The sequence below is a fragment of the Tachypleus tridentatus genome, chromosome 8 (assembly GCF_004210375.1).
Source record: "Tachypleus tridentatus isolate NWPU-2018 chromosome 8, ASM421037v1, whole genome shotgun sequence".
In the NCBI taxonomy this organism is placed as follows: Eukaryota; Metazoa; Arthropoda; class Merostomata; order Xiphosura; family Limulidae; genus Tachypleus; species Tachypleus tridentatus.
The window spans coordinates 95,605,933-95,631,549 of NC_134832.1; the positions used below are offsets into that span (position 1 = coordinate 95,605,933).

The window sequence follows — 25,617 nt, forward strand, 5'->3', positions numbered from 1 at the left end:
AACTTTACGAAAGCTAGATGGCCAAAGTCCAATTTTGGGTTTGATTTGAAAAAGTTTGTTGTCGCGTTGCTCACTCCAAGTGGACTGCCAGCTGGCACGGAGTCGAGCCTTGAAGACAACACCATAGTCCATGTGCGGAATAGGCACAGTGGTGATGGTGCTGAAGCAGACATATTTAGCTGCCATGTCTGCAAGCTCATTCGCAAATACCAACATGGCCTGGTATCCAGAAAACTGGATTGAAGTAGCTGCTAATGAGAAATGGGCTAGTCGGTTTCGAATATCAGCGAGAATAGGATGTGAGCTAACGTGTAGCGATTCCAAGGCAAGTATAGAACTAAGTGAATCAGTATAAATAGTGCAGTTGGAGTACTGCTCAGCTGCAATATGATCCAGGGCAAGAGATATGGCATACAGTTCAGCAGTGAACACAGAAGCTGTAGAAGGGATTCTGCACGCAACTACTGACCCATAGCAAACCATAGCAGAGCCCACTGAATTACCTGATTTGGAACCATCTGTATAAATGGGAACTGAATGATTGTTTGAAAGATATTCATTGAATAAAAGACGGTACTTCCAATCTGGAGTATCTGCCTTTTTTAGGTGACTGAAAGAAAGGTCACATTTGGGGGCTGTAATAAGCCATGGTGGGATGGGCCGACCTGTGGAATCTGCAATGTTATACAAGGACAGACCCAATTCATCCAATTGCACCCGGATGTGAAGGCCAAACGGAGCAATGACAGATCGTCTGTTCTGAAAAAGTACTGTCCACCAAGGAAGGAAAACACATTTCCAGGTGGGATGCTTTGGTAAGGAATGAAGTTTCGAAGTATATTGTAAAGATAGTTGCAAACGGCGAAGGTGTAGAGAAGGTTCATGAGATTCAATGTATATACTTTGAACTGGAGAGGTAAGGAAAGCCCCAGTGCAGAGTCAAGTCCTTGGTGATGAATGGGGTCCAGCATCTTTAAGGCGAGGGTCTAGCAGAGCCATAGACCATTGATCCATAATCGAAGTTTCAATCTAATAAGAGCACGATATACCTTTAACACTGAACAGCGATCTGCCCCCCAACTGGTAGAAGAGAGAACACGGAGGATGTTCAGTGCTCTTGTGCATTTCACCCGAAGCTGCTTTAAGTGTGGTATAAAGGTCAGTTTACGATCAAAGATAAGCCCCAAGAACTTGGTCTCCGGGACCACTGGCAGCAAAACTTCACCGATATGAAGTTCAGGATCAGGGTGAACGTCAACGTCAACGGCAAAAGTGCATGCATACAGTTTTGGAGAGAGAGAATTTAAAGCCGTTCGCCAGAGTCCACTTCCGTACACAATTGAGGGCGGTTTGTAGTTGCCGCTCAATATATCTCATGTTTGACGACTAACATGAGATGTAATAGTCGTCGACATACAGCCCATTCGCAACAGTGAGAGGGAGTTGTTCAGTGATGGCATTTATCTTTATATTGAAGAGTGTAACACTCAATACACAGCCTTGAGGGACTCCAAGTTCCTGTACAAAAGAACTGGAAAGTGTCGAACCCACACGAACTTGGAATCTCCTGTCCATTAAAAATTTTTTAATAAACATGGGTAGATGGCCACGTAACCCATATGTATGGAGGTCTCGAAAACGCCATACCTCCATGTTGTGTCTTAAGCCTCTCTATGTCAAAGAATATTGATACAAGATGTTGGCGGTTGAGAAAGGCTTCTCTGATAGATGTTTCAAGACGAATTAGGTGGTCTGTGGTGGAGTGTTGTCGACGGAACCCACACTGGGTGGGCGAGAGGAGGTTGTTTGATTCGAGGAACCAAACAAGACGAGCATTAACCATCCTTTCTAAGGTCTTACAGAGACAGCTCGTCAAAGCAATTGGACGGTAGTTTGAAGGAAACTTGGGATCTTTCCCTGGCTTAGAGAAAGGTAAAATAATAGCCTGGCGCCAGGCATCAGGAAAAACATTCTCCTGCCAGATCCGGTTGAAAACAATCAGAAGGACATCAAGAGAAGCAGGAGATAGATGGTGCAGCATGTCATAATGAATATCATCAGGTCCAACAGACGTACTGGCAGACCAATGAAGGGCCATTTTTAGTTCCACCAGGGTAAAGGGACAATTATAGTCAAAGAAACAGTCCGTTCGAAAGGAAAGAGGTGATCGCTCTGCCCGAAGTCTTGATGGCCAGGAAGGTGGAGGAACAAGCAGAAGTGCTAGATACCCGGAAAAGCTTTCACCTAGAGTGTTAGCGATGTTCAACATCGGTCACCTCCTGACCATCAGAGAGTAAGATCGAGAGGGGACAGAATTGTTAACCTTTAACCCATGTAAACCCATTAACCTTTCAATCCTGTCCTATATGATCTTGGAACTGGTGGTAGAAGATATGCTGGTTGTGAACTTAATCCAAGATTCCTTCTGGCTAGGAAAAAGAAAAAATTTCGATACCCACTAGCCCCACCCACCATGGAGCCCTACAAGGGGACGCACTACAAAGTCATGCAAGGACAATGCAGCAACGCCAGGGTTTTGTGAGCACTATACCCAAACACCAGCATCAGGCACAATGTCCACAACACCCGTTGAAAACTTCCAACACTGGTACTTGGTTGACTCTAGCCCAAGTGGACCAGCCGATTGACCCAAGTGGGGCCACCCAAAGGTCGCCGCCTGCAGGAATTGAGGCCAAAGTGGTGTGTTAGGGTTGAACCCCTCAACCACCAGGATCCTCTCCTCCCATTCACGGGTCGCCACGCATGGCAAACACGTGGGTGGATGTTTAGATCCCAGAGAAGGTAACCAGATAGAACAGAACCTTCCCTGGGAGGTCCCCTCACCACGTACAGGAATCCACACTGAGGGGTAATTAGGAGAAAGTAAAATCTTTGATATGGATCTTATAATATTGTAATCATTTCTGTAATTCTTACATGACTTGTGCTTGTCTTTAAATATTACACTCTTCTTTTCAACAATTTGTGTGAAAAAAACAAAAAACTATTACATTACTCTGCATGAACCCATTATTCAACATTTAGTTTTTAACACACTTTGTAAAATTAAAAAATATGTTTGTTACTGAATATAAAAAGAACTTAACTAGGGGATTTAAACACAGTACTACTATCATTAGTCATAAAGATAGCCCAAATATGCTGTTACTTTGTTTCTAATATCTTAATATAATGGAGCTTGCAATGTATATGTCCAAAACTTAGATCTAAGACACTACCACACCAGTCATCACCAATCACAACTGGGTAATATTTTTATAACTCAGCAGTATTTTTACAGCTGAACAACAAATAAAACAATTGAAATTTCTACAAAAATGATGTGCTTGAAATTTAACCAATAAACATTACAAAAAAGGAGTAAATTTCAAATATGAAACAATCGAAAAAAAACTTTAAAAAATTTTGTTTTTCTTCAGCAAAAATCTCATGACTGTTGCAACAAAAAAGCAAGGCATTTCATATATAATTGTTTCTATAAAGAAATACTTCAGTAAAATCTACTCTGTGATATTATGCTGTGATGATAGATCATTTTCAAACTAACATTTCAATGACATCCTTTTTTTTTTGTAGATGGTTAATATTATTGAATGTCAAGTATGAGAACATTGTTGTAAAACTGTCAGACAATTACAGAAAAGACTGCAGACCCAATAGCCTTCCATATGAATTAGCATTTATACTTGCCTGGAGGGTGGGTATTTCTGGTAGTATATTTAATCTTTCAAAGTACATATAATATTACATTGTTTTTTGTACAGTCAATTGTGCAAAGGTATAGGGTTCATGTGGTAACTAAATTTTGCATAGATAGCCACAAGACAGCTTCTTGGAGAGTCTTTAGATATAGTGGATGGAGTTTATGTACGGAATTTAAGGGAAGGCTTGATAAATATTTTAAATATGTGCTGGCTTTAAGTGTTTCATTTTAATTTCAATGTTTATTTAGTGGATAGGATAGCCCAGATAGACCAACAAGTCCTTTACTGTCCTTATATTATATAGAGAGGTATAACAAAGTAATAAATTAATTTATAAATTAAATTTATAAATAATAAATTAAATATTCCAAAATTAAGAAAATGTTTACAATCTTCTTTTTCCATAGAGTTAAGGTAAAATTAAAACCACACTTTGTAAAAGATAATTTAAATGAAAATATGTAGTCTCATTAAGTATTTGAATCCGTGTAGGAACAAAACACTGTTTAGAACATTGTGGTTACCTAATACATCTTATTCTAGTATCCTGAATTATGTACTTAAATCCTACTCTTAAAAAAAATATGAATTATTCAAATGAATGTTCACTGCATGAAAGAACATTACTCACACTAGAAGCCACAATTGTTGTTTCGTGTGTAGAAGTCCCATCACCATTAGATCCTCCATTCCAGTCACCGTACACTAATCCTTTCTCTAACCACACCAACTGTTCTGAATCATTAAATATTGGCCGATTTTCATCTTCACTTACATAGATATACATATCCTGAAAATAAAAAAAATGTTTTTTGCTAAAAAATGTTCACTGAATAGTAGGTACTCTGTAGTTAAATATAAAGCTCATTAATGAAATAGGGATATATTATTTGCTCTCAAGAACACTGATTTACATTTAAGATAGTATAAACAAATAAATAGATGTTCAATAATGAAAGATGTTACAAAATAAAGCTGGTTTCTAATTGAGTTTGGAATATGCAATAGAAGAAATCCATACATTAGGTATCCCACTTAGCATGTATGTAAATCTGCTTTCTTTCAGTTCAGTTTGGATGCAGAGTCATTCAAGTGTACAAACCACCCTTCCTTACTCCTTATACAAGACTTGAATCTATTAATAGGCATGTGGCATGAGAAACCTAGCACTATTGACATTACTTCAAGAGTAAGAAAGACTTGACACAATGTGAATAAAGTGAATGATCTTACTCAAAATGTCAGTAAAAACTGCACTGAACTGAAGGCAGCTAATTTTGTTGAGATCATCTTCACTGCATATATTATACACATGTTACTAAGAGCCAATTAATAGCAAAATGAGAGAAGTTATATTTTCAAAATAAAACCTGACCTACTTTCACATATTGTATGCTACTTTAGAACAATCTTTTTCACAAAAATACACAATTAACACCATAGGGTATTGCTCCTAAATAAGCAAAAGCTATAAGTAAATCTCTACAATGCTTGTTCTTGGTTTACTTATGGTCAATTAAAAAGGGTGATATTTTAAAATTTCTGAATTCACTGTAAGGTTAAATGTCCTATCAATATTACAGGAGCTATTTCTTTGCCAATTTCTAGCCAGCTGTCAACTAGATCACATTGACCATGGAAGGAAGTTATTGTAGGTTATACATCAGTTAAAAAGCCATTAAAATTGCAATAACTCTAGACCTATCTTCTTTCCATGTATCACTTTTTCATGTTATAAGCTGCATACTTGAAATAAATAATAAAAAACAGTAATGAGCTAAATAAATTCCCTCCAAACAGAGAGTTAATTTTGTCAAAACATTAAGACCTGAATGGCAAAAAAGCACAGGAGTCATATCAGCATACTAAATTTTTTAATATATATTTATTCATTGTTATAAAACTAACTAAATTGTGAAAATACAAAGTCATTATGCTAGATATGAAAAATCAATTGAACACAATATTTAACACAATCACCCAGAAGCATCTGTTACAAGTTAAATACTGTCTTAACTTAATTGTTTGTAACTTGATCCCATGTTTACAGCCAGCTCCCCCAATTATGATAATTGAGTTTGGCACTAAAGTAAGAGGCAGTAAAACAATAAAGTTAAGTGACTTAAACTATTTAATTGTTTTAGCTTTGGGTGTGAAAATCAACACTGGAATTGTCTGTTACAGTGTATGATCATTCTAAAAAGAAAAAAAAAATAGATTTTGTGCTTTTTTGTGGTACAATTGATCGAAATCTAAACAATTAGTGCTAGCTTAGGAAAATTTGTTATTGTGTGGTATTTTGTAAAAAATAATAATAAAAAAACAGGGAAAAGGGCTTACAAAAAGTCAGGACAATATAATTATTTGGAGGATAACCTCCAGATTATCCTCTGGACAACCCCCAAAAATCCTCAGAATTGTTCACTGTATGTATATATAAGCATTTCTAAAAGTTCAAGAACTTAGAAAATTTTCTTTAGTAACGAAAGATTATAAAAAATCCTGAAAATGATTTCTTATCAGATGTATAAATATCATGCAAACAGCTGAATTAAGTAATACATAAAACCATTTGGTTTTCAATTATCTACTTCCAAAAGCATTAGAAAAAGTTAAAAGGATAATTAGATATGAGAATTATCATTACTATCCAGATGTTCAATGACAAACATGAGACTTACATAACTTTCAATTAAAATTAGTGCACATAAAAATTAGGGAGTGGAATCTTCATTAATTACAGTAGCATTTCAAAGTAAGGATTGTGATTAAACAAAATGCAGGCCATAAAAATTGCATTTGAAACCACTCTTAAAATGTCTAAATGACAACAATGACTCTTTTAGAGTACTGGCTGAGCAAAATTAAAGCTTACTGTACTTACAAAAGCTGTCTAAACTGCAATATGTGTATTTATTGAATGAATCAAAGTTTAACAATTTCAATAAATATTCATAAAAGTTTTTTAGTTACTTTTCTAAACAAGTGTGCAAAAGAAATTACAAATCTTGTTCCTCCAACTCTTTGACAGAACTCTTCCATTTGGAGTCCCAATGATTTTTTTCTTGTAACAAAAATAATAATAAATATATATGAAATGATAATACACTACTTTTGGTATACAATTAGATTTGAGGGTAGGTTAGTACAGATCCTGATGTGTAATAAAATCAAATCAGCTATACAGGTACCACACTCTTGGTACTACTGGTGTACAAAAATACAACTAATAAAAAGGAAACAAGCAACTATAATAAAAAAAATTGAAATTTTATAAAGACAACTAGGGATTGATACATACGTAATCTAGCTATTGTAACTAGTAATTTAATAATTGAAGATGACTTGGGGGGAGAAAACCACCAACTATGCTTCTAGCACTTGTGTGGTCAGAGCACAAAACTGCTGGCACAATTTCATTTCACAAGTGTAGTGTACTGTGCTTGGAACTGTAGGCAAATAGCAACTCTCTAACACAGATTTCCATAATCTTAGTACCAGATTTCAGTCTTGTGAGATTCAAAAGAATGCTATCAGTTCTTGTGCAGATGTAAATTCCCTTGGCAAAATTAGCAGATACAAAATCCAGAAAAGCAGCCTGAAAGAGAGTGAACAATGTGGTAGCCAATAGACAACCTTGCTTGACATAGTGCTATTGGGTAGAATTATGATGTGGCACACCCCTATGTGGCAACTGTCCATCCATGCCATCAGGAAATTGATGAACAGATGCAACAAACTTTTGCAGACATCCAACTTTAGCAAGCAGTGCCTACAGCACTTCTCTCTCACTACACTATCAAAAGCTTTGGTGAAACTGACAAACACAGCACATAACACCCTGTTTTGTTCAATACACTCTTTCTTAATTTGCCATAATAAGATAATATTGATCATGAACTGTTTTTCAAAACCCACATTGGCTTTATGGTGATACTTTGGCCACAATCTTCCCTGGGACTGGTAGGAACAAAATACCTTAATGATTTCCTCATTCATGTTGATCCTTATTATATTTTTAGACTGTTACAATTAGGCCATCGTTGAACTCCTAAAGTAGTTCTCCAGTATGTCAAATTATTGAAAAAGGTACAACAATTCTCATTTTAATACTAGTTCTCCACTTTTGAAAATTTTGGCAGGTAGACCCTCCAAACCCAGTGCTTTTCCAGATTTAATTAATTTAATTGCCTTCACAAGTTTTCAGGCATTGCATCAATTGGTAGTTGTAGCACCTGATCCATAATTGCATCATGAAACATTGAAGTCTTATTCAGCAAAGTATCAAAGTGTTCTTTCCATTTCTGCAAGATATCTATCTCATTTGTAAATAGTTGGTAACTATCAAGACTCTTGAATGGAAAAGTTGATCCATATACCACCTTCAAAGTGTCAACAAATATTTTGTATTGTGTTTGGCAGTTAAGGACTGTATCTCCTCTGCCTTTTATAGCCACCATTACTATTTAAAATTTGTGCAGGTGTTCCAGAGATTTGATATAACTGCTTTCCATTGTTTAGTAGCTTGTTGAGTAAGTCTGCCATCTAATAAAGCTTATCTAGCTTGTCTTTTCTCAACTAAATTCTTGGATGTTTTCATGTCTATTTGTTGGTCTAAGTGTGTATGTGTAAAATGTTTTTCAACAGTTTTGAAGGAAATTTGTTGATGCTGATAAAGTGTTGTTTTATTTGGTTGATTTAATCATTAATTTTATTGGTGAGCATAGTTTTGGGGCTATGTATATTTGGTTTCTTGATATGTTTAGTTTTTGTTTTGTTTCATGTGCTGAGTCCCAGGGAATGTACAGTCCAGTATGGATGCTTTTTCTGTAGATTTCTGTTTTGAACTGTGTGTTGATTCTTGTGATCTTGAGGTTGAGAAATGTTATTTGATTAATTTTCTCATGTTCACAGGTGAACTTAATGTTGAAGTGTATGGAGCTAACACAACTGAAAAACTAAGTGTGTGTTCTGTAGATGTAAATCCAGCAATTTTATCAACAGATCTGTACCAAAATAGCAGTAGGTGTAATACTGAATTTATCACTTGAGATTGAATCTGTGTCATGAAAATGTTGGCTAGAACTGCTAACATTGGATTGCCCATACTTAAACCATTTATTTGTATGTAGTTTTGGTCATTGAACATAAAGTTAGTTTTGGCAGTAGTGAATTCTATAATGGTTTCTACTTTATTGCTGGGGGTTTGTATTAGTGGGTTTGGGTCTTGGATATAAAGTTCAAGAGCTATCTTGAAGGCTTTGGTAAGTGAGACTTCTGTCAGGAGGGAGATTATATCAAAAATGGCCATTAAGGCTTTATGGTTTAGTTGATCATGAATAGATTTAAACTTAAGAGTTTATAGAGGAGCAGGCTGATGTTACATATTTAGGAAATGCCCACACTATGTATTTAACCAAGGCTGTAGTTGAATTATTCATAGGTTGACATTATGGGTCAGAGCAGACAATCAGGTTTGTAAGGTTTAGAAGTGCCATGCAGTTGTAGTGTGAGTCGGTCTTACGCAGGTAAAAATAAAAGTTTTCTGAGATTGTATTTGTTTTTTCTTCATCTGTAGAAGCATTTTGTTTACTTGGTTTCCATATGTTTTTGTTGGATTTGTAAGTATTGGTTTAAAGTTGTTTGTACCTGAAAAAATGTTGTTGTTTTTTTAATGTACTCAAATGTGTTCATTTTAACTATAGCAATGTCTTTATTTGCTTTTAGAAGCATGTCCCTTATTGTTAAAGCCAATTTCTGGAGTGGCCACGTTTGAATGTTTCCTCAGCATTGGGACTGGCAGAGGTGCTTAGGAAGCATTTGTTTCATAACCTTCATGGTCTTGGTTGCAAGTTCCTCTATGCATGCAGTATCCTGTACTTTTGCTATGCTCAGTTTTTTTAAAGGCAGACTGCTCTTTTTGTATTTGTAGATGTGATATCAGCAAGTTCCCACCTTTGCTTTAGAATGTAGTCAATGAGAGTCCACCACTGTGATACCATTTCTAAGGAAGTTTGAAAAATGTGTTTATTATTGCTAAATTTAGTTTTGTGCAGAAGCTGAAAAGTAATTAGCCACTAGAATTTATTTTTCCTCTCCTGAAGTGGCCTAACATGCTGTTTCAAGTTTGATGATTTAAATCAACATGAGCACTGAAGTTTCCAATGTCTAAAAGTATGTTACTACCAGCAACTGAAGCCAAGAGATCCTTTAGGACCGGGTAGAACTCTTCATTTGTAATTTTCATTTTTCATCCTCAGTGCATAGGTCAAAGAAATGGTGGTGAAAAGGTTCTTGGATAGTGCAAAGTGTGCATAACCTAATCCTACTACATAATTGTTTCAGCATAGATGACAATTCAACAAAGACAATCAATCAACATCTGGCAGCATCTGGAATTGTATATCACATTTACAGTAGAAAGAGCTACAACACAACTGACACTGAGCATGGTCACAGAATGGACATTACAGATTTAGAAGAAAAAAAAATCTGGTCAGACACCACTCTCCAAAGAGTTAGCGGAATCTGCAGTACATTAGCACACAAACCCTTGCAAATAAAGAAATAACAAAAACATAGTAAAGTAAAACTACATCTGTAACATAAAGGAAAACCACCAAATCTGTGAGCAAAAATAAGCACGTCTATACTACTATACTACTATTTTTGTTTGTTTTCAAGAACTTTAAGTTTACTGCATGCATTTAAATTCATTGAATTTTAAAACACATTCCACTATTTTTTTACACTTATTTGGTTTAATAAGGTGGCCACCAGAGATGATACAGCTTTTCTTCATGATTTCACTCAATTACCACTTTAGCTCGTAATCTGGCTCTGAACAATAAAACACAATTAATTATACACTTCCTCCTGACTATAATATTGCATAAATAACTTTGAACAACAAAAAATGTAAATTAATGGCAAATAATAAAATGTTGCAGTTTTATATAAAGACTACTTGATTTAACCTATCATCAGATATATAAATTATTTACAATTTATTATATCATTTATTATAAAATACACTAATAATGAGAATGGCTAAGCACTATGATTTGCCTGCATAGGATAAAAAGAGGAAGTGCTAATTTTCTACAACTTTTATCCCCATTTTGTTTAAATATCCCAGAATTTAAATTTTCCAACTTTGTGGTCATTCCTTTTTATGTAAACAACTGACTTTTTTATGGGTTTTATGGTTTTATTATGTGGTAATCATAGTTTTACTTTAGTTTAATTAAATTCTTTAATCATATAGGTTTATGCATTTTATTTCATAATTCTCATTAAGTTGTTGAACAGCATTTTTGTTTTAAGTTTCACATTTTGTAAACCTTGTGAATGAGTTAATTCAATCTGTATTTCATTTTGTAATTTTCATTTCGCAGATAACATATCAGCTCCTTGCCAATCCATGTGTATGTATGTATAGTATTTAGTTTAATATCCAGTTTGATAATTTCATTTTAATTTGTTTTTGTAATTATCTTCCATTTGCTTCAATTTTAGTGTTGTAAAGTTTGATTTGGTTTTTCATTTAACACTGATGCACATAAATTAAGGAAGTATAACTTTGCTCTTTAATGTTTAATTATAAGATTACAGTCATCAAAGACCCTTATATATGGAAAGTGGATGAGATGACAGATAAAACTGCATTACTTCCATGAAAAGAAAAATATATAAAACTGTATTGAGGTAAATTTGTCTAAGTTTTCATGTAAGAGTTCTGCATGCAACTAGATGGTACTCTTGCAAACAAGGTGTAAAAAAGATCTTAAATACTCTCTAATCCTCTTGTTTACTAGACAAAAGTTACATGCATTACTCTGTAAAGGTTAAGATTCACTTAGCCTTGTTTTTGTTTTATGTTAAGCAAAAGTGAAGTTGCACCCCTTGCAAAAAGTGGTACACAGAGCTGTATGTTGAAGGTTTAACTCCTTTGAATATTTTTAGCAAGACTGATTACTGAAGTACATATTCTAGGAATTTTAGCTGACTTGAAGTATGGTATCACTATGAATACTAAGCATATCTCTATCTCCATTAGCTATGTATCCCTCCTACTCTAGCAACCAGTTAATATAAAATATAAAAGCTGATTGCTTAGGTAAAGTTCTGGAAATATATTTCTCTTGTTGTAGGAATGAATACAGTTTTATTCTTCCACATGTATTTGGTTCTTTTCCTCTGCTGTCCATGTTTGAAATTGTTTTCCGCTCAACATTTTTTCACCTTGCTGTGTATGCATGCCAGCACTGATGGGAATGCACTTTGAGAGTTTAATTTTGCAAATAACATGTCAACTCCTTGTCAATCCATGTGTGTATGTATATATACATACACATATGTATGCATTAAAAAATAAAATATCCTAATTTATTTGGAAATAAATATGAACTATCTGATTGTAAACTTTTCACTTTTCACAAGTAGTGTTGCTAATGTTGTGGTATATTGCCACTGCATTTATTAATTTTAGTCTTTTGATGTATAATGAAATATAATTTTAAGAGTATGGCTGTTGAAACTGTAAAACTTTTAGACTCTGATCTACCTTTGGTAATTAATGGTACATAGTATTAAAACTTATAATTAAGTTAATTATTGTGGTAAGATTTAATTTAAAAATAAGGAAAGCAGGAATTTTTTTTACAGCACTTTAAATACAACATTATTTCCACTTATTTTCATCAAATTGCATTTAAGAATGAATAAAATGTTTATTATTGTAAAGAAATGCCATAAATTACAATGTAAAACCTCTACTAGGCTAGCAGTTAAGAATCCCTTGTCATTTATGTACATAAGAGTTACTTTACTAAAATGCCCATAATGTATTTCAAAGAATTTGCTAAAGCCAAAAAATAATGTAATTAATCAAATAAGTATGTGGTATTCTCAGATAAGATAGAGTCAAAAGTAAAATAAGTTACTAAAACCACAGTAACTTTAGATACTGTAACATTTGATTGAGAAATTAGTAATTAAATTTTAGGTTTGAAAAGAAATTATTAAGAAACTGACAAAGTTGTTTTATCACAATGTGATATATAAATCTGCCATGTGAATTAATAAAAAGGTAAACACAGACATTGAATACAAATTAAACACTTTCTGGTGGCTACTGAACAAAAAATAATTAAAGATATAACTAAAATCTCAAACACTAAGAAAGTTATTGACCAAAAATGATTCCTCAGAGCTATATAAAAACTTAAAATATAACCAATACCACCAAATTATTAATATAAAAGGGAAGCTACAACTTCTGACCATTATAACTTCTTATATAATTATTATGCATGATAATTTGCTAAGATCCACTCAATAAATTACTTAAAAAGCAGCCTAGGCAAAATAAGGGCATTTAAAGTCTAAGCATAACCTCAATTTTTCGAGAACTTAGTACTAATGTAGATGGTTTAAGTTATGCTGTTTACTTTTTACAAGAAGCAGATAGGTATTTTGAATGTCAACATTTAGATGTTACATGAGTTAACCATTACACCTAAGGACTTTGTTGAAAGATGATAAACTTGTAGAATATGAGAATGATAAAATCACTTAAACACTTCTGGATGGAAATGTCAATAAATGTTATGTAATAATCAAATTTATGTACATATTTAGTTTTGCATCAAATTGTAAATTCAATGTAAATAAATGATTTTTTTTCCCTTATCAGCAGAAGATAAATGCATGCTTCTCAGCTGGATTCTCTCTTTCTTTTACTTGGTGGAGAAATGTGTTTTTCTAAGATACTAAAATACTAAATATATTCAAGTACTATAAAAGTTTTCAATTAGCATGCAAGTGAAAAGCACTTTTTGCTCAGAACAAAACATTCGGAAATAACTGGGTTTGAAAGCTTTGGAAGCTTAAGATAGTAGAAACCTCAGAAAGCTGTTAACAAAAACAGATTATGTGTGATTCTATATAGGTGATTTAAGTTTATGCTTATCTTTTTTAACTTGGAAAACAGTAATTATTTTGTAAGTTTAGCAAAGTTAATTTTAAGTCTTGTGATTAGTCCTTCAAACAAGCCATGTTTTACTATGATCAAGAAAAGAAGACTATTTTGTTTTTAGTTTGATTTTGTTTATGTAAATGCTTTCTTTAAACAGTGTTTGTCTTTAATTCTAAATTTCTGGTGTATTATTTTGCAAACAGTTTAAAAATATACAACATAAGCATCACCACTGAAAAAGTTTACGAGATGACAGAAACTAAAAAACAAATGTATGATTTATTTTGGACTAAAATATTAGCACATTTTTAATTGTTTTATTTAAAATAAGCAATTCATAAGGTCATTTAAAAAAGATGCTTACCATAACAGTTCCATTGCTGAAGATATTGGAAGATGCTGTGCTAGGCGAGCTAGAAAAAGACTTATCTGTACTTGTCTGAGGTCGACGGAAAAAACTGGTGATAAAATAAATTATCAGAGCTCGAATAACTATGCCTTTTATCACACCAGCCCATGAAAATGCCTGTTGCTGCTGCTGTTGTGGCTCGCTTGTTTGCTGATCAGGTGGTGAACTCTAAAAATTACAAAAAGTATAAACACATAAACAAAAGAACAAACCTCAAAATACTTGTCAATCACTTACAATGACTCTGTTGCCCATTGTTAAATTTAGAGATGCACATGGTGGGATTTCCTCTATGCAATAATCTCTATGCAATAATAAGTACAGTGTTTTCAATTTTGTTGAATTTTAATATTAATCCAATGCTCCCAGCTTCACATCCCTCACTTCCTCCAGATGTAAAGGCCTGGATTCAACTCTGCTACTGTGTTATAGGTAAAGTCTTTCATGTGTGGTTTAACTTCAATTTGAACTTAACTTTTGTTAAGAACTTAAATCTTTAAAAGTAACCAAATTGATATACTGTTCAAAACTTGTGGTTTAAAAAAAAAAAAAATTTTGTTGGAGGTCAGAAATATATGCAACTGAGCTTTCACATGCTTACAAATAAATAAAACTTGAAATAATTTTTAAACAGAATAAAAAAGTAAAATCAATGAATTATCAGAAAATTATTTGAACATATGTATCAATAGAATTAAACTCATTATTCGATATCTACAAAAAAATGTGTCACTGGAAGCTTTTGATTAAGATTAGTCATTCAACCTTGTTTCATTATCGCTGACAGTTTTGAAACAATATAAAAATACAAACACAGCAATACTCAAGTACCATGTACCAGTTTTACAAACAGGATTACAGTTACAGTTAAATTTACACCAAAAAGGAAAGTGACTCCAAATATTGGGCATACAAAAACGAATGCACTGAACAATATTAAGTCAAAGAATGAGCATTCATCATGCATAGAAAACACAGCATGCTGATCTCTCAAGACAACTAAGCATGGACCCCAATGTTACGTGACAGAAAAAGGACAAAAGATTTGGTGGCAAGTGTTTCTCTCAAAAGAGAAGGGAGATAAAGGATGCCAAAATCTTCATCATTTGATTCTGGCTTACCTTTTCAGGTGAAAAGACAGCTCATGTTGCACAAGAACAGAAATCCTTAGCTGATATTGTTGTACCTGAAGCCATCATGTTAAGTTGTTTGTCACCAACTGTGTCTTAAAATGTAGTAGTAGTAGTGACTGGAACCTTGCATTTCTAATAAGTTATTCACAAAAATTATTCAAAATGAAATTCACTTGAAGTACAAAAAACAAATTCCAAGTTGTTTGTCAAATCCATGCAAAAGAGGTTTGAAAATCCAAAAATAGCTTTTGAACTCCAAACAAAGTTAGTGAAGAAATGTTTGAAGTCTCACAATTTTCAAAGTTAAAAAATGTTATACAACAAATTAAAAAAAGAAACAGCATCAAGATCACTGATCACCATCATGCCAAATCAGGATAAATCGATGAGTTAAAAATCTGTGACCAATGTGTAGTCTAGTTAGAACAACTTCCTCCTTCCAATTCTTATGGAAGCAAGACCGCCAAAGTCCAATATAGAGTTTTATTTGGAAAAGCTTGTTTTCGCATTGCTCACTCCAAGTCGACTGCCAACTGGCATGGAGCCTAGCCTTGAATACAGGACCACAGTCCATGTATGGAATAGGCACAGTGGTGATAGTGCCAGATCAGATAGATTTAGCTGCCGTGTCTGTGAGTTCATTCCAACAAATACCAACGTGGCCCGGTATACAGAAGAACTGGATAGAAATAGATGTTAAAGAGAAATGAGCCAGTCGGTTTTGAATAGTGGCGAGAACAGGGTGTGAACCAACATGAAGCGATTCCAAGGCCAGTAGAGAACAAAGTGAGTCAGCAAAAACAGTGCAGTTAGAGTACTGCTTAGCTTCTATATGATCCAGGGAAAGAAAAATGGCATACAGTTCAGCAGTGAACACAGAAGTTGTAGAGGGGATTCTGCATGCAACAACCGAACCGCAACAAACCATGGCAGAGGCTACAGAATCACCTGATTTTGAACCATCCATATAAATAGGAATGGAAAATTATTCAAAAGATGTTTAGTAAATAAAAAACAATACTTCCAATCAGAAGTATTTGCTTTTCTCAGATGCCTTAAATAAAGGTCACATTTGGGGACTGCAAGAAGCCATGGTGGGATGAGCTGATCAGTGGATACTGCAATGTTATCCTAGGACAGACCCAATTAATCCAACTGTGCCTGGATACGAAAGCCAAAAGGAGTAATGGCAGATCATCTGTTCTGAAAAAGTATAGCCTATCAAGGAAGGAAAACACAACCCCAGGTGGGATGTTCTGGTATGGAATGAGGTTTCAAAGCATATATTAAAGACAGTTGCAACAGCAAAGGTGTAAAGAAGGTACATGTATAAGCTCTGAACTGGGGAGGTGCAGAAAGCCCCAGTGCAGAGCCAAGGTCCTTGATGATGAATGGGGTCCAGCATCTTTAAGGGTATGACAGAGCCATAGACCAGTGAGCCATAGTCAAGTTTCAATTGAATAAGAGTACGATATATCTTTAGCATACAACATTGATCCACTCTCCAAGAGGTAGTAGAGAGGACACTAAGGATGTTCAGTGCTAGTGTACATTTGACCCGTAGCTGCTTAACATGTGGTATAAAGGTCAGCTTACGGTCAAAGATAAGCCTCAAGAACTTGGTCTCAGGGACCACAGACAGCGCAACTTCACTAATACGGAGTTCAGGATCAAAGTGAATACCCTGTTGGCAGCAAAAGTGCATATAAACAGTTTTAGATAGAGAGAAGTTAAAGCCATTTGCTGTGGTCCATTCAGTACATGATTAAGGGCAGTTTGTAGCTGCCACTCAATATATCTCATGTTTGACAACTGACATGAGATGTGAAAGTCATCGACATAGAGCCTGTTTGCAACAGTGAGAGGGAGTTGTTCAGTGATGGCATTAATCTTTATAATGAAAAGTGTGACACTCAAAACACGGCCCTGAGGGACTCTAAGTTCCTGTAGAAAAGAACGGGAAAGTGTTGAACCCACACAAACTTGGAATCTCCTGTCCATTAAAAAATTTTTTAATTAAAATGGGCAAATGGCCATGTGACCCACATGTATGAAGGTCTCACAAAATGCCATACCTTCATGTTGTGTCATAAGCCTTTTCAATGTCAAAGAATATTGATAGAAGATGTTGTCGTTTGAGAAAGGCTTCTCTGATTGATATTTAAGGTCAAATTAGGTAATCCAAAGTGGAGTGCTGTCGTCGGGAGCCCACACTGGGTGGGCAAGAGGAGGTTGTTTAATTCGAGAAACCAAACAAGAGGAGCATTAACCATCCTCTCTAAGGTCTTACAGAGACAGCTTGTCAAAGCAATTGGATGGTAGTTTTAAGGAATCTTGGGATCTTTCCCAGGCTTAGAGAAAGGTAGAACAATAGCCTGGCACCAAGCATCAGGAAAAACATTATCCTGCCAGATCCAATTAAAAATAATTAAAAGAATATCAAGAAAAGCAGGAGATATATGGTACAACATGTCATAATGTACATAATCTGGTCCAACTGATGTACTGCCAGACCGATGAAGGGCCAGTTTCAATTCCACCAGTGTAAAGGGATGATTATAGTCATAAAGACAATCAGCTCAAAAGGAGAGAGGTGATTGCTCTGCCTGAGTCTTGATGGCTAAGAAGGTGGAGAAAGAAGCAGAAATGCTAGATACATGGCAAAAACTTTCACATAGTGTTGGTGATGCTCCGGATATCAGCAACTTCCTGGCCATTAGAGAATAAGATCAAGAACGGGACAGAATTATATTACCCACTTACCTTTTGAATCTTGTCCCATATGACTTTGGAACTGGTGGTAAGTGCCAGTTGTGAACTTAATCCAAGAATCCTTCTGCTTTTGACATCTTATCCACTGAACATGTGCACAGGCCCACTGGAAAGCGATGTGGTTTGAAAGTGTGGGATATCTACAGAAAGTATCCCAGGCCCGTTTTTGAGCCTTCAGTGCCATGTGGCAGGCAGAATTCCACCATGGATGAGAATATAGTGGAAAACATGTCAAGGTTCTAAGAATACATTGAGCAGCTGCCTGTATAATACAGTCAGTTACTGCTGCCACACAGTCATCTATTGATAGCTGACAGACAATGGCAGGATCAATCTGTCTGCAAGAGCAGTGACAGTGGTCCAGTTTGCCTGATCCAGCTTCCACCAGAACACGTGAGTAGAGTGGCATTGACCACGGCCAGTCTCTCTCAAAATTGTTGGAACATGATCACTGCCTTGTGGATTATTGTCAACCCTCCAGGTAAAATGGGAGAATAATGAAGTGAAGCAAACTGAGAGATCAATAGCAGTAAAGAACTGACTAGGTGCATGATAATTAGTAGAAGAACCAGTATTGAGAAAAGAAAAGTTGTGATCAGAAAGCATATGCTCCACAGAGTGACCCTTCCTATCAATAACAGCACTTCCCCAGAAGGGATGATGTCCATTAATGTCCCCAGGATTAAAAAGGGAGACAGCATCTGTTCAATGAGAGCATCAAGGTCTGATTGATCATATGTCTCTCCAGGTGACAGGAAGAGAGAACAGTGATGGTATGACCCAAGGAAACACGGATGGCTACGGCCTCCAAGGGTGTGTTGAGTGAGAAAGACAGGGTAGGCACATGCTGATCAAACAACAGTGCCACCCCTCCATGCACGCGTCCATCACACAGTCATTTCTGTACAAAGAAAACTACCAAAAGGTGACTGTATGAGCAGGTTTCAGAAATGTTTACTGTAAGGAAAGACATCCAGGATGGTAGGAAGCAATCAGTGTTTTGATGTCATCCAGATAAGAACATAAACCTCGACAGTTCCATTGTATGAAGGTGGCCATTTTTAATGTCATGTAGACAAATTGGCTGGAGAACCCTTCTGTGTTTGACCACCTTCTTTTTTCTTTACTGTCCTTATTCAATCCTGGGTCAATTAGGCAGGTCTAATTCCAGTGACTGAGGATGCAACGAATGATTGTTTTGCATCTTGGCGTGGGAGAAGAAGATATATCTGAAGAAATTCCTGTACCTGAAATCAAAGGCTGTGGATCTTGGGGTTTGTATGGAAGGGACAGAGATGGGTGTAGAAGTTGAATCATCAACTTTTTTAACCATAGAGGTCAAAAGGCTTTTCATTTGTTTGGAGAACAATCCTCTTGAAGGCACAGAGAGATCTGTCTACACTCCCACTGTAGTTGTGGAACTAAGTGCAGCAGTATATGTCAGAGATGAAGTGGTGGACAGCAATTTTCAAGCCTCAGGATAAGTAATGTTATGAATCATTTGCAAATGTTTCACCTCTTTTTCCTCCAACCATTTAGGGCAAAAATGAAAGTAGGATGGATGAGAGCCATTGCAATTGACACAATGATGGTTTGTTTCACAGGCATCATGGTCCTTGCCACCACAACGAGCGCATGTCCAGAAATCATGACATGACATCTTTGAGTGACTGAACCTCTGACACTGGAAACATCAGAGAGGGTTTGGAATGTACGGCCACACCCTGCAATTAAGATAACCTGCCTTGATTGTGGCAGGTGCAGATGGTGATATAAATGTCAGAACGAGGATACTGGTTGGCAGAGTGACTCCATCTTTGCGAGTGGAGATACGTCTCACTGCAAAAACTCCTTGAGTGGTGAAACCAGCCAGAATCTCCAACTCTGGATTGTTCTTCAAATCCCTCTCAACAATAACTCCTCATGATGAATTCAAAGTAGCATGAGGTGTGACCTCAATAGGTATATCCCCAATTCTTTTTGAATTCAAGAGGAATTCACTATGTTGAGATATGGATGTTTCTACCAGTATGTCTCCAGATCAAAGCTTCTTTACTGACTTTGGAGAGCAAAGAAGTCCCTCCAGTCCCTTCTGAATAAAAAAGGGGTCATTTGCCCTAAAGGTTTCTCTGAAAGAGAATGTAGGATAAGAAAATGAGGTACAACAGGTAGTACAGATGTTGAAGATTGATGCTCAGAAACTTCAAGATGTGGTCATTTACCTATTAACTGTTTTTTCACTATTTTATTTAAATTTTTGTTTGTAGGATCCACAGGAAAAAAGGAAATTTCAGTGCCCACTGATCCCACCCACCATGGAGCCCTATGAGGGGACACACTGCAATGTCAAGCGAGGATACTGCAGCAACGCCAGAGTTTCGTGAGCACTATACCCAAACACCAGCATGAGACACAATGTCCACAACATCTGTTGAGAACTTCCAACACTAGTACTTGGTTGACCCTAGCCCAAGTGGACCAGCTGATTGACCCAAGAGGACCCACCCAAAGGCTGCCCGTCACTAGGATTAAAGGCCAAAGTGATGTGTTGGGGTTGGACCCCTCAACCACCAGGATCCTCTCCTCCCCTTCACGGGTCGCCACACACAGCAAACATGTGGGTGGATGTTTAGATCCCAGAGGAGGTAAAATGAAGGAACAGAACCTTCTCTAGGAGGTCCCCTCACCATGTACAGAAATCCAAACCGAGAAATAAACTAACTGAAATTTAGGTTTACAGTAAAATTTTCAATTATTCCAACTATTTAATTGAATTATCCCATTTTGTCTGTTGTTAAACCAAGGTGTGCAATGAGTGTTATAAGCCTTTTTTCTACTCACTTTATGTGAGAATAACTGATAAGTGAAATATCATTGATTAAATAAAAAAGTTATTAATCAACTAACACATTCATTAATCATCCAGCTCTGCCCTTATATATTTATATAAAATTTACTCTTACTTGTTTACATTTTAAGTTAGTTGTTTTTCACATAAACTTTTTTAAATTTAATTATGTCCTTTTTGACCAACTCCAATGATCTTTTATAATCATCTTGAATTTGAAACTTTATATTATTTCTCAAAAATTCTGTTTTTTTTTCTTGTAGCCAATGCCCTTTTTTTGTACATAAAAAAACATGTTTGTCTTCAATATTTAAATATGAATGAAGAAAATGATCTTGGTTTTTGGTCATGTATAAGTCACTAGTACCAGTGAGACAGGGCTTTGATCCAGTGGCAAAGCCAATACAGTTTTTGGATCCATTTATAAACATACATCTACTGATTACAAGTCTAATTCAGATGCAGTAATCATCTCTCAGTGCAAATAACTAAACAGGAATGCAATACTCTGTGCAGTTTTGATTTCCTTATCCAAGAAAAGAAATCATCAATTTATTGAAAAATAATTCAGAGTTAGACTAATAAACCAATTTTAAGGATGGATGTTTATCTTACAGGTATAAGTTAAAATGGGACTTAGATCATCTTCATAAAAGAAGAAAAAATTGGGGATAAGAAAGGTCTTTTTGAACTTTATAAAATTATCTGGGAAATCAATACAATTAATGTTTCCCATTTCTTTCTTCTCTATCCTTAAAATAAAACAATTAATTTGAAGATTTACAAAATATAGATTTGGTTGCAGTGAAAACAGTCTTATTTACCTAATGGTAACAGTTATAGAATGACTAGTAGAGGTCAGCACATTGTAAATGCTTAAAACACAAATCTATACATTCCTGAAAAATAAAGGGTGGAATCGAAGTTGTAATTAAACTGTCTTTCAGGAGTGAGTAGCAAGTACAGCCTTTAACAGTTAAAAGGTCAAATGATCACTTGTTGTCCACAACATATTTCATTAGATAGAGATGGTGATACAAAATGGGATGACCCAGATGGACAAAATGCTAATGGCTCCCTATTATCTTTTGGTATTGAAACTTAATAGAACAAGAATGGAACATCAATAGATGATTACAATGTTATGTATGTGAAAAGAAGTACTCAAAAATAGTGCATAAAATAGGTTTAATGAAATTTATCCTTATAACAGTAACATATCAACTCTCAATAACAAATAAGCAAATTAAATAAATTCATCATTATTTATATATCTACCTACTTAAGTGGTGTCATAAGTTGAAGTATTTGATGACTGTTTGGCTTACATATGTTTAAGTTAAAGTTTAACTTTACTTTAAATTAAAGTTATACACGTTTGGTGTTTATAAATAATTCACATTATGAAGTAAGTTTATTTTCTTGATAAAAACGTGTGAAGTATTCGCTTGCAATAACTAAGGGTAATAATAATAATATCATTAGTAATAGTATAAATACTATCATAGTATCAACACTCATTTTATTCTTATTCAACCTTAGTTTTTTTAATTTAAACCTACGCCTACTTTACTTTGATGCTGTTCGTGCTAAATTTAACACAGTATTTTCATTTCTAGTATCAAAATTACCTCATTTTGCACGAGACTATCGTTTCTCACATTGTTGCTAAGGCCATCTTCACTCATTCTGTAATTTTTAGCTTGTTATATTCAGCAACGGAAAACAATTACTTAATATCACTAACACTTTTACTCCTCAATTTAGAAAGTAGTTACAAGATGCTTTACAACTATACTAAGTAAAACTGCTCGGCAATAAAAGAGCCGGCACTGTTAAAAAGCGTTTAAAACGGAAAAGCTGTATTGAGTAAATAGATCGAACTAATAGATTCAAAGTGAAAGCATATAATGATTGAAATCGTCAATATTATACATAATTTGTATTTCTAAGATGAGCGTAATTATCAATACAATGTTTTATACATTTGTATCTTATTTTATATATTATGCATCTTACATAAATAATTTATTTCTCTGAGGTGCATTGTGGCGATTCTTAAAACACCAAATACACAGAATGTTAACAACTAGCTAGAGCTAGTTCTTTAAACTCATATATTTAACAAACAGAAGTCTAAATTGATTTATAGTAATAGCTAAAAGTGTGATGATACAATAAGAATATCGTACAGTGAAGCCTTTATACGACTGCATCGACACATCACCCGGTACGATACGATTTTGCACGGCATGGCCAGGGGGGTTAAAGCGTTCGACTCGTAATCTGAGGGTCGCGGGTTCGAATTCTCGTCCTACCAAACATGTTCGCCCTTTCAGCAATGGGGCGTTATAATGTATCAGTCAAACCCACTATTCGTTGGTAAAAGAGTAGTCCAAGAGCTGGCGGTAGGTGGTGATGACTAGCTGCCTTTCCTTTAGTCTCACACTACAAAATTGGGTAGCTTTGCGCGAAATTCTAAAACAAACAAACTATGTGATTTATGTATTATCACGAAATTTGGCAAGCTATTAGCAAACCTTTTAAGTTCTTTGTATAGAATAAAAATCATAACTTTTAATAAAGTATTTTTACTAAAAATAGTGATTCGATAAAGTTAGATGAGCAATAAATGTTGTGTTCAGTTTAGCAATAACAAAATATATATCAACTTTTGTTTTATTATTTCATTTTTTTCCAGCAGCCATTTAGTTGATCAAACCTGAGAATTTGGAAAAAACAATGTAAAGTGTGAAGTAATTAAATAAAACAATGTTAGTAATTGTACTATAATTGAACTCTTGCTTATATGATACTGGAAAAAAAACTTTTTTATTAGGCGATATGCAATCCTCAACTTCGCGTTCTGTGGCATTTTCTCACTCCTCAATTTCATCAAGACTAGTCAGTTAGGATCCGCCAAATAGAGGTTAAAAAACATTCAGTTACCGAATATGGGTTTATCTATCTTATGGATCTCAGACTTAGTTCGTCAAAAAGAAAGAGTCGAATATCAAAAAGTACACAAGAAAAATCTTTATTAATAAATACAACAACACAAGCACAAATGTGTCTGTTATGGTAAATGGTGTAGTGCTAAATTGTATAGAAAAAGAACCCTGCCAAAATGTGTCATGTGATGTTACCATGGTGCAGGAAGAGGCGAACCGAAATGGCCGAGATAGATAGAACAGACAAAAATGTCTGTTTTTCATTACAGTTTGTCCCAGTGTTCCGAGCCGAGAAAAGTTCTCGCTAAGCGCAGAATGTCTCTGTTTTATGATAAATACATCAAATTTTCCGTCACATTAAATTACGAATTTATGTAATAAGTCTATTTGACTCGTTCATTGTTGTAGTATTATCCTGGCGCCCAACTCTCTGGAAAGTTCCGTTTGTACGTGATGAGAAACTTAGAAACCCAGGTCTGCGTACTGAGGTCCAAATTTGTGTTCATTGTTAAAACACACTTTACACAATCGTGTACTGAATGTTTCGATTATTTAATGAAAAACAGAATTTCTTCACTTTATTAATTATTCACAAAAACATGTCTAAATAGTTTCACAAAAGCGCTAAAATCTAAAAGTTGTTTGTTTGAAAATGTTATGGATTCTTAAACAAACCCAGATATAAAGTAGCCTATTTTAAGATGGATTGGATAAAGAAAATAAAAATTTCTTATATGTGTGATTTAACAATTATTGCTCATCTGTCTTTTGTCTGTCACCAAAAATGTCATTGAAATTATTTCAAAAATAATGCCAATGTTGATATATTTGAAACACTGTGGAATACTTCAATAAATTTAAAGTAAGTTAAATAAAAGTTAATTTTTTTCAAATTTGTAATAATTATTTTGAAATTAGGCTGGACTTCAGTTTTTCGGTTTGAAAATATGGTTACTCTATTCAAAATCGAAACAGAATTTCCATTTTTTGTGGGTCCATTTTATATGGAAATATATATTCACAACACTAATTATTTGAGACTACATACGATAGTATTAAATTGAATACGCATATATTACTGAGGAAAAGTACACAACTCAAATTCGTTTAAATTAAGGAACAACAACTAGGTACCACATAACATTAAAATAACTTTTAAAAACTGTGTTTTATTAACTTACTGTATTTCTAACAGCGCCATAGTATTTAAAACTTCAACTTTATAATTCTTTTCGCACCTTCTCTTCAACTAACAGTAATAGATAAAAATGCGAAGTATTTCTATATGATGGAAACAATAAGTTTTCGAAAATATGTACTTTTAAAACTAAATGCAAAGTATAATTGTAAATTGTATTTTATTAAATAAATTAATATCAAGTTTGTGGATTTAATACTCTAATAATGCACGACAAAAGCGTGTTACTATTTTAAAGCTCTGATACCTGCTTTTTGAGTCGGAGCAACTGCGTGGTGTCTGATGCCCTTTCCTGAGGGTGAATAACAGCATATGCATTGAATGATCTGAAATAACTCTATCACTGTAAATGCGGTATTGCTAAGAACCAAATATGTTCTATGATGCTTTTACAGTTTGATTATGAAAAACACTTAATTATATATATAATCAGTAATGACGAAAAAACCCACTTGTAGAGAAAAATATATACGTAACAATGGTTGGTTTGGGATGAGAAATTTTTTTTGTAGAAAGAAACAACTAACCCCTAATTTTGTAAAGGTAAAACTATCAAAAAAATTTAATCAATGCACAAACATTAACCAAAATTTACAGAAAAA

At 34.7% G+C, this 25,617-nt stretch overlaps 1 protein-coding gene across 1 annotated transcript in view; it reads right to left on the minus strand.

Moving 5' to 3' along the window:
- LOC143222988 (putative lipid scramblase CLPTM1) overlaps nucleotides 1-22,680 on the minus strand; it is a 78,039-nt gene extending 55,359 nt beyond the window's left edge. The window contains exons 1-3 of the mRNA XM_076450314.1: nucleotides 22,498-22,680; nucleotides 14,069-14,281; nucleotides 4,357-4,515 (exon numbers count right to left, since the gene is read on the minus strand). Of these exons, the coding sequence (XP_076306429.1) occupies nucleotides 4,357-4,515; nucleotides 14,069-14,281; nucleotides 22,498-22,554 (429 nt within the window). The 5' untranslated portion in view covers nucleotides 22,555-22,680. The remainder of the gene's footprint in view (nucleotides 1-4,356; nucleotides 4,516-14,068; nucleotides 14,282-22,497) is intronic.
- Between the last annotated feature and the right edge of the window lie 2,937 nt (nucleotides 22,681-25,617).